This window comes from Ctenocephalides felis, unplaced genomic scaffold (assembly GCF_003426905.1).
Source record: "Ctenocephalides felis isolate EL2017-DRISC unplaced genomic scaffold, ASM342690v1 CF-g0.4_SCAFFOLD_01492, whole genome shotgun sequence".
NCBI classification, from domain to species: domain Eukaryota; kingdom Metazoa; phylum Arthropoda; class Insecta; order Siphonaptera; family Pulicidae; genus Ctenocephalides; species Ctenocephalides felis.
This window is the reverse complement of record NW_020537646.1, coordinates 46,782,794-46,798,227: the sequence shown is the minus strand read 5'-3', so window position 1 is coordinate 46,798,227 and position 15,434 is coordinate 46,782,794. Positions and strand designations below refer to the sequence as shown.

The following is a 15,434-nucleotide window of genomic DNA, read 5'->3' as shown; positions in this document are numbered from 1 at the left end:
AAAAGAAGAATTTTGTACCTTTGACCTTGAATAAAAAATTTGACAGAGGTCAGTTTGATGGGGACTTTTGACATTTCATTTGCAATGGCTTATTTAACATCAGTACCAACTTTCAGCTCTATGCCAATTATTCCGTGGTTGAATGCCTATTTTGACTGAGCTAATAATTCACTTGTACAAAATAAAAATTTCATTAAAAACAAATTTGTATAAGAAAACATTTTTATGTTTTGTTATAGGTGCAAACATTAAAAGATTTCTTTGATATAGATGAAGTTTTTATATGCTATGGTTTGGAAAGAGTAAACGATGGAGATTTTGATCTGGAACCAGATGAAAGTAAAGCTGTTCAAGGAATAAGAAAGCCGCAAAGGGCAACCAGGTCGTATTTAATTTTTTAATATATTGATTTTTTTATTTATGCAGGATTTATATTTTCAGAAATGGAATCAAACCAAAAATGCCAGTGAAAAGTCATAATGAAAGCTATATTGGTCCAAATGATAATACTAAGGACAATGATACAAACAGTGTAAGAAATCATAAAGTTTATCATAAATTTTATGATTTAATGCAAATATTATGAATAGTTATTTTTTAGAAGGACAATATAGGAATTTTACCTCCCGCTTTGGCTGTTATTTACTCGGTTGGAAATATGATTGGTGATGGAAATTTTGCTGTTGTATGGAATTGCAAAAACAAGAACACTCAAGAAGAGTTTGCATTAAAGGTATAACTATGTTGTTAATAAATATAATGTGGGTGAGTGATACGTGACTGAATTTTGTCTCTTCAAGGGGCAGTCAAGCGCAAAGTGTTAATATCAAGTTATTTATCAAAGCACATGTGGGCATTCATTAAATAATATAGAATCAAGTTATTAATAAAGAATATGTTTTTGTTCGCATGAAAACAAAATATTTTGCAATATATTAATCTCATGATTAAATTTATTATATCACTATAAGTTTTTAGTGAGATATATATGGGGCAATTCTGCAGTAACAGAGCTCATAACATAGTGTTGTCATGACAACGCTATGTTATCAGCTCTGTTATGATAGAATTGCCACATTAATTTTTATTTGTGCACCTATTTATAAAACCTTAAACATAGACATATTATTGTATTTAATATTATTTATGCTAATCACATTAGATTCCTAATTTCTACTTTATTTATTTTTCCATTTTGTGAATTAATAATGAGTGATTATTTTTCCCAAGGTTATTGATAAAGCAATGTGTCAAGGCAAAGAACATTATATCGATGCTGAAATTAGAATAATGCGGCGTTTAAATCATCCGAACACTGTTTCATTAATTGCTGAACAAGACACTCCTGACAAGATGTTTTTAATTTTAGAACTAGTGCGAGGTTTTTATCTTAATATTAGTCCCTTTTATTTAAAAAAAAATGCTATTAGTTTCTAATTATTATAGGTGGAGATTTATTTGATGCTATTGCGCAAGCAACTAAATTTTCCGAGAAGCAATCACGTGTTATGATGCGTCATTTAGGTTCTGCCATGGCTTATCTACATTCATTGCAAATTGTACATAGAGATATAAAACCAGAAAATTTATTGGTAAGTTGATATAACATTGGCAATAGATTTTGGCTATTTTTGATATGGTTATATAAAGCTAAGTAATCAGTCAATATTTAAATCTTTGTTTATTAGAGTTCTTTCGTTCTCTTTAAACTTCTGAACTAGAACCTGCTGTTTTCTACTTTTTTTTTAAATTTTCAGGGTATGTTAGAGTAATCGCAAAAAAAAATCGAAATTGAAAATGTTTTCATAATACATATTACGTTTCAAAGCCCTTTGAACATTTTAGCATAGCTTATTTAGAAAAAATTGTTGTATGTGTGTGTGTGCGGATACACATTTTCGTCGACGATTTTGTGAACACGTAATTTCGTCTCTACGCGGCTAATGCAGGCGATTGATTTAGAAAAAAGTTTCAAAAAATCTCAAAATATAAAAAAAAATCAAAAAAAGTCAAATTTTAACAAATATTTCAAAATTTTCAAAATATAATTTTTTTCAGTTTTCAAATAATTTTAGTTTTTTTTTTTTAATTAAATTTAAATTTTAATTAAAACTTGCGATCTTGTGAATATTGTGACGAGTAAAAAGTTTAAGCTCCTTTCTGGGGTATTGCAATGACTGTCACTTATTATATTATAGCATTGCACTCCTCATTACGAAAGGGTTTACTTCAACTCCTCAACCCAACTTCTATGAATACCCTGTAATTACCAGTGGAAACTGATATAGCTAACTACACGAATTAAACAGAATGTACTTACTATCTTATTTAATATGCCTGAGGATTACAGGAGTGAGGGCATATCTTTACCTACGTATAGTCATGTCCCGTGCCTAAACTCTAATGTACTAAATCATCTTTAATTATGAGCTATTTTACAAACTGACGGAGTGACGGAGGGAATAGCTAATAAATAAAAGCCTGACCTTTGCTGAAACGGTTTTTCTCCCCTGGCACAACACACATACACCAAGCGGGCCCATGGGCTCGCGCATGGAGCCGACCGACCTCCTCGGAAGATGTTACATTTGTTAATGTCAATTTTTAACCCTAGTTGGATCTTATATTGCAGGAACCCTAGTAGAGGTGGGTAAAGGAGGATACTTTTTGCACTGAGGGTTGTGTAATCCTTTAGCGACAATGCCTATTGTCGTTACAATATTATGAAATAATCGAATGTCGCCACACACGCGGTATGACGTACCAAGAAGAATTTTGTGCTTTTCTTTCTGTAATTTTAGATATGAGCACAATGCAGTTAGGAAATAAATTTTAATTAATTTAATATTGGTCAAATCACTTGATTAGATTTGGCACATCACTAATATATTATATATATCTTATATATAAAAATGGAGCTCTCTTTCAAATGTCCGAATAAAACTCGAAAACGGCTGAATCGATTTTGCCAGTCTTAGTCTTGAAAAATTCGTGCCAATCCAGAGAAAGTCCAAAAGGTGAGAAATTATTTCAAATCCGCGTAGAAACTTCACATTTTTAATTTGAAATTTTTTGTAGAAGCGTAATTTAAATAAAACAATGGACGGTAGCAATTTCGTGAAATGTCAAACGCCTTTGACAGATGATGTTCAATTACGTTTAATAGGATGTTTTACGCGAATATTATTTATTTATGATAAATTTGTAGTAAGTAGTAAGTAGTTTTATATTTATATACAAAAACGTTAGTAACGGGCTGCAAGTATTACTAGAGACTCAAAATATAATTTTTTTTGTTATGTTAATATGAAAATGCACTTTTTGGCATATTTTTCTTAAACACGGTGCTCTGAAAGATCTCATTTGTATAATTATATACTCATTGGTATTTATAAAACATTTTCTAGGTTATATTATTTTTTATTTATCTTATTTAAATTCAGAACCTAAATTTGGTATCGATCAAAAGGACATTTTGTCGAATAACATTTTTTCAATTATAATTTCCTAGAATTTATCTCAGAATAGATATTAATATATGAAGGTCCGGGATTAAAAAGGTCCACCACCGATGTGCCAAAAATCAGTAAAGTTAAGCATTGTTTAACAACAATATTTGAAAGTAGAGGAAAAAAGATGTATAGCCAGCTACAACCTTGATTTGAAAACGATAATCTTTGAAATGGGGGAGATAAACGGTAATCTTTGAAAATCCATAATAAAAGTATTTTCTTCCGTTGGTAGTTTTAGCATTAGTTAAAAATGTAATTATTTTGTAAAATACCTTTAAAATTATAATAAGGCTTTAAACCTTTTGCACCTGCCCGTTACAAGTTACCCCGCATATAGGATAAAAAGGTCTAGATAACAAATTTTTGGAAGACATCAAAAAAGCACATTTCTACAATGATGAAGTAGAAGTCAGTTTACTGAACGTAGTCAGATAATTGTTCGCTTGATATGTCTTATTTGTTGTGATATAATTGTTATGGTTTTCACAATATAGTTTATATTTGCTCAAAGTCAAATTGGACCTTTGTGTTTCGCCCTGCTCTACATACATACTTTTTATTAAATTTACTTTAATTCATCGAATGTAACTTGAAACTTTTCAAAAAGCAGGTCAAAGAAGAAATACTTAATTCATTTTTTATCTATTCTCGCAAAAATTTGAAAATTTTGTATAAGCTCAGTAGTATTATTTACAATTATACAGAAAATCCAAAATCCAAAAAAAATCTGAAAAACTTGAAACGTAATTAATAAGCCGAAAGACCAAAAAAGACTCGGATTGGATTATACGATGTTTTCTATAGAAAGTGTATAAAACTTGCAGTTTGATTGTATTGTCAAAATATAGACAAACTAATGGGGTTTATTGTTTTATAATACCTGATTATATACAACATTCAAACAACACATCCTTATGCACTTAAAGTATTAATAATTTTGATTCTCTAGAAATAGTTTAGAGTATACCTTATTTAGCAAAACAACGTTTGCCGGGTCAGCTAGTATATATATATATATATATATATATATATATATATATATATATATATATATATATATATATATATATATATAAAATTTAGATTTTCTTGTTCGACGTTGAGACATATTCTTGAATCAACAATCAAGGATATGTCAGCCAGAATTTTTCAGCCAATCGTGGAAATAAAACAATAAATAATAAAATATTTATTTATACGTTTTGACACTGTTGTATGTCATCATTCAGCAATTTTTTATGTTTTACAGTATCTAAAAGAATTTTTACAAAGTTTAAAAAGGATTAAGTTAACTTAATCAACAAAAAATGTTTACCTTGTTTGTTTTATTTTCAATTATGTCAGTTAAAATTTTGTTATTATTTTTCCTGGTATAGTGTGTAACAACTTTTTACTTGTTCATTTTATTTTTTTAATCTATAATATATTTTAAATTTAATCTTTTTTAAACTTTGTAAAAATTCTTTTAAATACTGTAAGCACCCGGCGCATGTTCATTAACAAAGTCAATTAGAGAATCACTACACACAGACACTTTATTGCTTCGAAGGACCAGATATAATTTATTATTAGAATGGCTAGATCAGACCTTTAAAAATAAGTTGGTTTAATTATTAATAGTATTTATTTATTTGATGTTCACGGTTCAAGTTTTGCGTACAGAATGAGAATGAATTTTTAAAAACTATCTTAGTACCTAGAGTAGGGTAGGAAATTATTTTATTATGTCATGCAGAGGAAGATGGATTCATAAAGTTTGTGAGGGTCGAACATGCCATCACGTTTGAAAAAATAATGGGAAATTAATTTACATGATTTTTCAACATTGCTTCATGTAGTTATGGTAAAGTTACAACAAAAATGTATAAGAATGATTAATTTTATTATCACTTAAATTCTAGTATTGATTAAAGTCTTGTGATAGTTAATGAATTCACTATTGATTATATTGTCTTTTGGTTTACACTCACAAAATTGTTTTTTAAGAGTTTATGAAAGAATAGTTGAATATTGTTCATCACCTTTTCTATTATTGTCTATTGGTAACACGCACAGTTTTATTATTACCAGTCTTATGGAAAATAGTTTATATAGGGTTGTGGAAAAAGAAATCCATTATTTTTACGTGAACTTCAAGACTTTATTTAACATGTTTTGCATTGCCCGATTTAGGTCAAATATGCACCATTTTGTTCTATAATTTGTTGCCATTTTAATGGTAGCTTCATTATGCCTCTCTCATAAAAGTCTTGGTCCTTATTAGCGAAAAACTCCAGCAATTGATTTTCACACTCTTCCCTTGATGCCAATTTCTTATCACTAAAAAAGTTTTGCAATTATTTAAGAGAGGATTATTAGTATCTAAAAGGTCATTATAATTAGAGTTATATTTACATAGGTTAAATTCCGCTTGTTTTAATATTTTTGTTAAATTTGTTTTAATTGGAAGTAATTGAGATGTTGTGTCCGCTCCGGTCAATAAGTCGTCTATGTAAAAATCATTTCGAATAATATCGCATTCTTCTGGATATTGAATTACATTTTCTTTGGCTAATTATTCTAAACATCTGATTGCTAAAAACAGTGCAGATGCAGTTCCGTATGTGACCGTATTTAGTTCATAAGTTTTTATTTTTTCGTGAGTTATTCCGCCACAATAATCGCTACATTTTCCTATTATTTTCATGAACCAAAACTTGTCGGTACATCTTCTCTGTATAGGCAGCAAGAACAAATGTGTGTTTTCTAAATTTTAATAATATAGAGAATATGTCGTTTTGTATAGTAGTAGTTCATTCAATGAGACGCCGTTATCAGATTTGCACGATTCGTCAAAGACAACGCGTAATTTGGTTGTTGAACTGCTTAGCTTTAAATCACCATGATCTGGTAAATAAAAACATGTTTTCGGTTCATTTGATTCATTTACTTCACTCATATGCCCTAATTCTATATATTCGTTCATTCTGACTCAATGACTTTTTCTATAATATAAGACACATAAATTTTCCGATATCTTTTATTCATTATGTTTCATATCTCCAATATGCGGTCATTTGATCGCTCTCTTTTTGTGATGATGAAAATAACAATATTTTGCACACACGAAAATTATGCGGTTTCTTCGTTTTGATATAAAAAGAGACCGGAGCCAGCGTTTGCAAACTGACAAGCTCAATCTCTGAGGTGTGGAACACATTTATAGAGAACAGTCAAAACTGCTATAAACCGACTGCAAATATTTCTATCGATGAACAGCTCTTTCCAACAAGAGTAAGATGTAGATTCACCCAATATGCCAAACAATCCAAATAAGTTTGGAATCAAATTTGGGTTGGGATCGGATGTAGACAGCAATAATGTTGTGAATATTTGGGAAAAGATGAAACTAGACCTTCGTCAGTGTTACTTAGTGAATACATTGTACTCAAATTCGCTGAACCATTTTCAGGTTGCGGTAAAAATATAACCACAGATAACTTTTCAAAAAGAGCTACCCTAGTAGGAACTATTAAATCGAACAAAAGAGAATTGCCCAAATCCGCGAGACAAAAAAAGACAATATACCATGTTTTTCAACTCAGATTTATAAATCACATAATTGTACACAAACAATTTACAAAAGCAAACCGACAAAAAAAGTTTGTTTACAAAGTTCAAATCATAAATTTGTAAAAATTGAGAAAACATACAAATGTTTACCTGAAAGTATTGCTTATTATAATGACACTAAATTTAGCATTGATATGACAGATCAAATGGTTAGAAAATATAGTACTACATCTAAGTCTTTTAGATGGCCCGTTCAAGTATTTTTCAACATTCTCGAGTTAGCTGCGTTGAATGCTTAGATTTTGTATAAGGAATCAACCGGAGAAAACATATCACGACAATTTTTTTTATTTCAGTTAGCCGACATCTCTACAATAAGAAAGACATGTTAAATTAGATATTGTAAAAATAATGAAACTGTAAATATCTGTGTTAAATGCACTACTGTGAAACATGTTCTAGAAAAACACCAATCATATGCAAAAAATGTAGCGAATAAGGATGTAAATGACTGAAGTATTTTTTTTTTCCTGTTATGGTCTTTTTGGTTTTACGTAAGTTTGACATAACCGAGTTTTTAATAAATTAATAAAAACCATAAATTTAGTAATTATTGCTCTAAGTTTAATTTACTGAGAGGTTAAACTAAAGTTTATGCGCCCCCATGATTGGGGTTACAGCAGCTTCTTTAGAGCCGAAACATCCTAAGATGAATGATACTGAAGATATTGGGTCTGCACCAATGCCGACTGCCTCATGGGAAGTCGTAAAATCATCAAGTAAAACATCTAAGCGTAGGCGAACCTCATCAAACAATTCATTTGACAATTCAATAAAAGTATTAAATAGATTTTAAATTAGACATTATGAATTTGACAGCAGAAACATCAAATTGCAATACAGTTAACCAAACTCGTAAAAACATCACAATGACTGCCACTAAAATGCAAAAACCCCCACCAATATTTGTGTACGGCATTACAGACTTCCCGGATATGAGAAGTGATTTAAATAAAATCATAGAAGAAAATGAATATATAATTAAATCTTTGCCGAATGACATAATCAGAATAAACACTAATTTACCAGATCAATACAAGGCAGTAATCAAGTTTTTTAAAATGAAAATTGTAGTATATCACACATATCAGATAAACCAGGTATGGTCTTATAGTGATAAAAAATATACACCATACATATGACACCAATAAAATAAAAAATTAATTAGAAAAACTTAATTTCAAAGTAAGATGTATAATTAATGTTAAACAACACAAAACCAGGTTGCCCTTAAACATGTGTTTTGTTGATTTAGAACCTGCAGAAAACAATGGCGAAATATATAAACTTAAAAAATTGCTTAATCATATGATTATGGTGGAACCGCCACGTAAAAGCAAAGGTGTTATTCAATGTACAAAATGTCAAATGCTTGGACACTCTAAAAATTATTGCAACAGACCTTTTGCTTGCGTTAAATGTGGTGGACCTCATAATACTTCAGCATGTAAGAAAGAAAGATCTACTCCAGCAACATGTATTCTATGTGGTGGTGTTCATCCGGCAATCTAAGACATGTTCAAATAACTAATGGAACAAATAGGTTAGTCATGAACATGTTAATCAAATTAGTTAAAAATTAATGGCCAAGTTTCTTCGGATTGCTCAATGGAATGCAAATAGTGTTCTAAACGATATAAATGAATTCATATTATTTTTGCAACAACACATGATTGATGTGATGCTAATCAGTGAAACGCATTTAAATTATAATCTACATTTCAAGATTCCTTTCTAATCTTTCTATAATACTAATCACCCAGACAATACTGCACACGCTGGATCTGGAATATTGATTAAAAACAGTATTACACATTACTCACTAACAAATTTTCAAGAAAATTACTTACAAGCAACTACAATATGCATTAATACATTTCTTTATGATATCATTGATGATTGAAAACAGATGATTATGAAAAATTCTTTTATACATTAGGACACAGATTTATAGTGGGTGGTGATTTTAACAGTAAAAATACCTTATGGGGCTCTAGACTTACCACTCCTAAAGGTAAGCAGTTGGCAAAAATTATTCATTCTTATCGACTGGAAAACCAACTTATTGGCCTACGGACAGAAACAAACACCCTGACCTTCTGGATTTTTATATAATAAATGGCATTTCTGATTTATACACAAACATAGAAGATAATTCAGATTTATCATCGGATCATACACCTATTATAGCACCACAGTAATAAGAGTGAAAAAAATTAATGGTCTTTTTAATAGTAAAACAAACTGGAACTCTTTCAGACAAGAAATCGATTCTAAATTAGACCTTAAAGTCGGATTAAAATCTGAAGCAGATATAGAGAATAACTTAAATTTTTACATTAATACTCTGAACAAATCTGTACAAAATGCTACTCCACATATAACATATAGCAATACAACGTCTAATATTTCAATGGAAATTAAAATATCAATAAGGAAAAAAAGACAAGCCAGGAAAATATGGCAAAGGTCACGTAATCCAAGGGATAAAACATTATTCAACAACTTATCGAATGATCTAAAACAAAAATTGAAAGTCATGCGGAACGACAGTGTGGCGGAATACATTACTAATCTTAATAGATACAATTATTCGATTTGGAAACCAATAAAATCTTTGAAGAAACCAATCCATTTTAACGCCCCAATAAGAATGGAATCACCATCATTAGGTGAATGGACCAAAAGTGACAAAGAAAAGGCAAATTTGTTTGCAAATTATTTATCAAATGTGTTCACTCCAAATGATGATATTATTGACAACGATATAAGGGATGCTCTAAAATCAATTCATGATGATTCTATAATTATAAATAAAATAAAACCAAAAGAAATAAGAGTTTATTAAACTTATAAACAATAGGAAGAGTGCAGGGATAGATAACATAAAAGGAAGGGTCTTAAAAGAATTGTCAAGAAAAGCAATTGTTCTGCTGACATATATTTATAATGCAATATTTAGGTTGGGATATTGCCCAAATGTTTTAAAATTTCAGAGGTTATAGTGATTTTAAAACTAGGAAAACCGCGTCAAATGTCACATCTTACAGACCAATCAGTTTTCTGCCAATTCTATCAAAATTGTTTGGAAAAACTATTATTAGTAAGAATAAAAGAGTATTTAAATATAATACCTGATCTTCAATTCGGGTTTAGAACCCAGCACTCCACAATACAACAATGCCATATGACAGTAAATAGTATCCAAAAGGCAATAGAAAGAAAGGAATATTGCTCAGCAATCTTTATCGATATCAAACAGGTATTCGATATGGCAGTATGGCACGAGGGCCTACTCATCAAAATAAAAAAATCTTTGTCGCACAAGATATTTTTAACTTCCCGTAGAGTAAGTTATTGTAATCGTCCAAAAATCGAAATTGAAAATTTTGCATTTCTCGACGTTTTGAAGGTTTCTGAACATTTTGGCATACCTCAGAAAAAATGGATGTGTGTGTGTGTTTTGTGTGTCCGCATTTTTTCGTTCACGTTTTCGGGTGCACGGATCAACCGATTTGAATGGTTAAAAAAACATTCGATTCCTATTGATAGGGAGATTGCTGATTAGTTTTTGGCAAAGGCAGGTCCAGCATTTTTGGAGATAGAGAGTAAAGAGTGCAGAAAATAGAAATCGAGTTTTTGAGAGAACGGAGCATCCGATTTGAATGATCTAAAAAACATTCAATTAGTAATGATTGGGAGAAGTGGTTATTAGTTTTTGACAAAGAGCCATACAGAGCTAATTGTGCAGACAATTGCAGTTTTTGAGAGAACTAAGCGTCCGATTTAAATGATTCAAAGAACTTTCTGCCTGTTTTAACAAAATAATTGATTTTGGAAAAAAAATTGTTTCAAAAATATACTTTAAACAAATAATTTCGACTTTGCAATTCAGTTTATATGATTCTTATATTCCTCGAACATTTTGTTACGGTACGGGAAGTTCCAGCAATTTGCCTTAATGCACGATGACATACACCCCACTAGTTACTATTGAAATGTTACTTAACAAACAGATTATTCAGAACTAGAGTTGGATCAGAAACATCAGAATTACGTCACATCAAGTCAGGAGTTCCACAACGGAGTGTTTTAGGGCCACTATTGTATCTCAATATTGTAACTTTTGCCGATGATACAGTTGTCATGGGGACTCATAGTGCCTCCGTCGCATCCGTCACAACAGCAAATGTTCAACAATATGTCTCCGCATTTGAAACGGAGCAATAAGTGGAAGATTAAAATAAATGAAACAAAATCTAGCCATATAACTTTCACAACAAGAACCGTGGACTGCCTAAGCGTAAAAATAAACATAGAAATACCAAAATATGAGAGCATACAATACCTTGGGATTCATCTCGATAGAAAGTTAAGCTGGTCAACGCACATCAAAATGAAAAGAAAACAGATGGAGAAGAAGTTCAAAGAGTTGTATTGGCTAATCGGCAGGAGTTCAAATATGTGCTATGAAAACAAACTCCTTTTATATAAAACAATAATTATCCCAATCTGGACATACGGAATTGAGCTATGGGCGTGCGCAAGCAATTCAAATATAAAAAGATACAAATAGCGCAATCGAAGCTTGCAAGATGCATTGTGAACGCGTTCTGGTATGTTACAAATGACACCCTACATAAAGGCCTAAAAATAAAAACTACTAATGAAATGAAAGGAAAGGAGCAAAAAATACCACGAAAACCTACCAGGTCATCCAAACAAATATTTAAAAGAATTAAGCGAGGAATATCCCACTCGAAGATTGAAAAAGAAATGGCTATACGATCTTAAATAAAATGTCAAAAAATAAAAAAAGAGATATCTCATAGGAAATAATCTCTTAAATGCATTTACACCCAGCATATTGTCTTAAAAAATGTATATTATTTTGATTGGCAATAAAACTATGCAAAAAAAAATAGTTTTTTGCAATATATGTAACTATTATATTAAAATGATATAGTGTTCAAAAATCTTATATTCTTTTTATAAATAAACAATAAACCTTTTCTAATTATCAACTAGCGATAAAAATTTGAAAAGCGGTCATTTGACCGCCACCGGTAGGAATAGGTATACATAAAATGTTGGTAGGTTTAGTGTTAATATTGCTAGTAAAAGGTATCTTTACGATAAATCGCCCACTAGTTGACCTGGTAGTATTGGAAAAAAATGTTTTTCACATTGTATTTGTTCTTCGGTTAGATGGTGTGTGGTGTCGCATGCTTCCTAATCCCAAAACCTTTCTACCTGATTTTGTAAATCTGAATAATTGCATAGCGTAAAAGATTTCGGAATGTTTACACAGATGTTTCCTGATGCAACGTACCCGAATTTTGTATTTTGTAGAATTGTTTTATTTTTACCTAATTTTATATTTCCTTTGCAAATTATATTCCAAAAGGTCTCGGCGCCGATTAAAAGATCTTTTTTATTACTTTTGTTAAATGTTGAATCTGATAATTTTATAAATTTTGGAATTTTTAGAATGTTTGAATTGAATGAAATTACCGGAATGTCCGATGTAATTTTATTAAATACTAGCTGACCGTTGGCAAACGTTGTTTTGCTAAGTTAGGTATATTCTAAACAATTTCTAGAAAGTCAAAAATATTAATACTTTAAGAGTATAAGGATGTGTTGTTTGAATGCTATATACAATCGGGTATTATAAACCCCATTAGCTTGTCTATATTTTTTTCAATACAATATGACTGGAAGTGTTATACACTTTCTATACACTTTCTTTCGACTTATTGGTTACGTTTCAAGTCTTTCTGATTCTTTTTGGATTCTGGATTTTGTGTATAATTGTAAATAATACTACTGAGCTTATGCAAATTTTTCAAATTTCCGCGAGGTGAGATAGAAAATGAATTAAGTATTCTTCTTTGACCTGCATTTTGAAAAGTTTCAAGTAACAGACGATGAATTAAAGTAAATTTAATAAAAAGTATATATGTAAAGTTTCTACGCGATTTTGAAATAATATCCCACCTTTCCGAAAACCTACTGATTAGCACGAATTTTTCAAGACTAAGACTGGCCAAATCGGTTTAGCCGTTTTCGAGTTTTAGCGGATTATTTTATCGAGAGCTCCATTTTTATATATAAGATTAAGCGCGATAAGTCTAGCGTATAATTATTTACTAATGATTTTAAAGTCACTCTCGTTTTCTCATTTATTTCTGAAGAAATTTGATTAATGCATCGGACCTGCATGTTTGCTGATTGTGTTTGTTTAATCCAAGTTCATTAACCCATTCCGCAGTTATAAAATTCCATTGAGAGCCGCAATCAAGTAAAAGTCTATATGTCTTCCAATCATTATTAGCATTTAAAATTTGATCTAAAGCAGTAGACAATAAAGTTTGACTTGATTTGTTGTCACTATGACATTAAATATTTTGCAAAGATTGTGTTGGTGGTTTTGTTGTTTCGGTATGTAATAGTGTATGATGAGTTGCATTACAAATATTACATCTTTTCATTGAAAAACATTGATTACTAATATGGTTATTACTTAAACAGTTCGTGCAAAGATATAATTGTTTTGTTTTTGCTAAGCGGGTTTCGACGGTTAAAGATTTGAAAGTTTCACATTTGAATGGTGGATGAATAGTAGTTTTACAAAATACGCAATTATTATTAATTGATGGCAAAGATTTTGTAAAACGTTCATGATTTTGAACCTTTATTCAGCGACATTTCCCAATCTTGTTGCGTTTTTTTTATCGATTTTTGTTGTAATTAGATAGTTTATTAGCGTGTCCCAATGCTCAACAGGTTGTTTTAGAGCTTTGAGACATCTAAGGTTTTTGTAAAAAGTATCAATGAGATCGCGTAGGCCTTTGCATGATTCGCGAGACATTGACGGAAAGTTAAATAACTGTTGTACGTGGTTATTGACTACAACTTTTTTATTTTCGTAGCGCGTTTTTAATAATTCCCATAGTATAATTTTCGTCGGTTGTCGGTAGAGACTCAATTATGCTTGCCGCCTCGCCTTTTAAACAAGATTTCAGATAGTAAAACTTTTGAGAATTATCGATATTTTGATCGTTATGAATTAATGAACTAAATGGATCAAAAAATTGCAACCAATTTAAATATGAACTGTCAAACTCAGGTAATTTCATTTACGGTAATTTTATATTGTTTGCTTGTCTAATTGTTTGTTCACTAAAGCTGCTATCTGTACTAGAATTTGCGGATTAATGAGTTGATGTAATTTTGATTGACAAACTGGTATGTTCGTCATCGAAATTATTCAATTCTATTTCAAGTATTTGATCAATTTCTTTCTCATCATCTAAAAAAATAGTAATTCTGATAAGGGTATCTTGAGAAGTGTCTAAGAGAGATTTCACTTTTTCTAAAATATCCTTTATCTCTTCTATATTAAGCTCGCTGCTAGGTAATTCTAACATTTTATTACACGCGTTTTCATATTTTGTTAAACGTATTTTTAAAGATTTTTGAATGTTTTTTGGCGATTTTAAGGAATCCATTTTAATTCAGATTTCCACAAAATTCTAGACTTTAGGAATAAATATGATATGGGATTAGAAAGAATTGCTTTGACTCACCTTATTAGTTTGGTGCTGTAGCTTCCTTGACCGCTTCGTTGGTTTTCTTGATGAATGCAGCAGACTTAATCAATAAAAAATAAATTAATTTATGAGTGATTAAAACTATTCTGAGTGGATTTATTACACATAATTGAAAACAAACGAACACGTTAACTCGGAATATTTTCTAAAAGCTAATTTTCAAAAATCAGCAATTTTATAATGTGACAGTTTCCGTAGGACTTTAATGGTTTAGTATGTTTATTAAGACCAAGTGTTCTATCGTTATACCAAGTAAATCGTCTAATTTATATTTTAACAAACGCAAAAAAATACTTATTTTCTCACACTTTGATGAATTTTTAAAATTAAACTACTTTTTGTAAGGCCGTAATATTTCAGTAAGTTCTATAAGACCATGATATATATCGCCAAAAAAAAGTTCCATAAAAATTGTCTTAATTTTTTTTCAACAGTTAATTACTAGGAAACGGCTCGGTAGATTTTCACCTAAAACTAATTAGTATCATTCCCAACTAATATATTTCGAACAGTTTGTGATTTTTTAAAATCGATTCGGTAGTATGAGCTTAAATGTAGACGAAAAGATTAACACTTTTTTCCAAATTACAAAGAAAGGGCAACCCTTAAATCCATGTGGGCTGTTCTATAATATCTATTCATCATGGAATCAAGATAATAATTTGAGTCTTAATATCACCAATTAAATAAATAT

At 30.3% G+C, this 15,434-nt stretch overlaps 1 protein-coding gene across 1 annotated transcript in view; it reads left to right on the top strand.

Moving 5' to 3' along the window:
- The first annotated feature begins 247 nt into the window (after positions 1 to 247).
- Positions 248 to 15,434, top strand: part of LOC113370018 (serine/threonine-protein kinase CG17528-like) — a 35,576-nt gene continuing 20,389 nt past the window's right edge. The window contains exons 1-5 of the mRNA XM_026610659.1: positions 248 to 382; positions 442 to 532; positions 602 to 733; positions 1,231 to 1,381; positions 1,447 to 1,592. Coding sequence (XP_026466444.1) covers positions 461 to 532; positions 602 to 733; positions 1,231 to 1,381; positions 1,447 to 1,592 — 501 coding nt within the window. The 5' untranslated portion in view covers positions 248 to 382; positions 442 to 460. The remainder of the gene's footprint in view (positions 383 to 441; positions 533 to 601; positions 734 to 1,230; positions 1,382 to 1,446; positions 1,593 to 15,434) is intronic.